Genomic DNA, 1,326 nt, shown 5'->3' with positions numbered 1-1,326 from the left:
ATCATATACAATTCCTTTGGTTATATCATATATAATTCGTACCCTTTCGTGTGCATCCTTTATCGTATTCTGATTGTTTCTGATTGTTTCACTTCATCAGACGTTTGTAAACGAGAATCCTATGTCAAAATCCCCTAGAGGAATATGGTCCTTTGAGGCCCTTTGAAATCATAGACACTTTTTTTCTCTTTTCTACACAATGAAAGGCAACACATACGAAATTGTGTTACGAAATCCCATCTTGTATATGTCTTGTATAATTGTACTAATATACCCCCACTCAGCCAAGTCAGTTCACGTGCCTAAACCCGCTGTTATTCCGCGTAAGAGCAGGAAAGTGGCAAAGCGATTATAAAGAAAATTATGCAAAGCAAATTCAAACTTTCTTAAAAGATCGGAATAGATGCGATCAATTTTTATAAGTAGCTGCATGTTTACTACCAACGAGTTTCTTTTTAATTTCGCTACCAGGCCGTGCTATCCCATTATCAGTAGAAGCGAGATCCCATACCTTGTGTTCCCCAGAGGCTCGCGTCTGGCCCTTGCAGCGACCGACGAAGGCCCGCGGGAGGTCCTAGCGCCACTGGCTGAAGCCCTGCCATTTCCGGTGGCCACGGAGGCGTCTTACCGTAGATCCTCCTGCCTTTAAACCTTCACCAAAAGGCCTGCCCAACCTTTCGTGGCCGTAATCTTGGTGGGCTCTTTGGAGAGAGAATTTCAATATGCAGTGGATGTGGGTTTAGATAACGAAAAGCGGAAGTGTTTTGTGATGGGCATCACGTCGAATTCATATATATATGTATATATATATATATATATATATATATATATATATATATATATATATATGTGTGTGTGTGTGTGTGTGTGTGTGTGTGTGTGTATATATATGTGTGTATATATATATATATATATATATATATATATATACATATACACATATATATGTACATCCATTTATTCCACTGCAAGCCTCTCTCAATTCGCTATTGAGAATTTATATGGCAGTGTCACCCTTGCCTGATTGGATGCCCTTCCTAATCAACCGTGGTTCGGCGCGCTAACACTAACGACTTCCCCCTACGACACCTGCGTTTGACTTCTCAAGGCGATATATATATATATATATATATATATATATATAATGTATTTATTTATTTATTTATATATACATACCTATATATACATATGGAAATGCACATATGAAAACTTTTTCATGAAATCAATTAATCGTCATCATTTTACATACCTACAGTAAGGAAAAAACACAAGCCAGTATGAGCGAATAACCGAGCCGCCAGGAGAGCCAAGGACGGCAGTGACACA

The 1,326-nt window shown here is 38.5% G+C and overlaps 1 protein-coding gene across 1 annotated transcript in view; it reads left to right on the top strand.

Moving 5' to 3' along the window:
• The first annotated feature begins 722 nt into the window (after positions 1-722).
• Positions 723-1,326, top strand: part of LOC125029824 (UDP-glucuronosyltransferase 2C1-like) — a 25,543-nt gene continuing 24,939 nt past the window's right edge. Inside the window, exon 1 of the mRNA XM_047619998.1 lies at positions 723-737. Within this exon, the coding sequence (XP_047475954.1) occupies positions 723-737 (15 nt within the window). The remainder of the gene's footprint in view (positions 738-1,326) is intronic.

This window comes from Penaeus chinensis, chromosome 10, assembly GCF_019202785.1.
Source record: "Penaeus chinensis breed Huanghai No. 1 chromosome 10, ASM1920278v2, whole genome shotgun sequence".
In the NCBI taxonomy this organism is placed as follows: Eukaryota; Metazoa; Arthropoda; class Malacostraca; order Decapoda; family Penaeidae; genus Penaeus; species Penaeus chinensis.
Note: the sequence above shows the minus strand (reverse complement) of the source record. Positions and strands in the feature narration are given on the sequence as shown.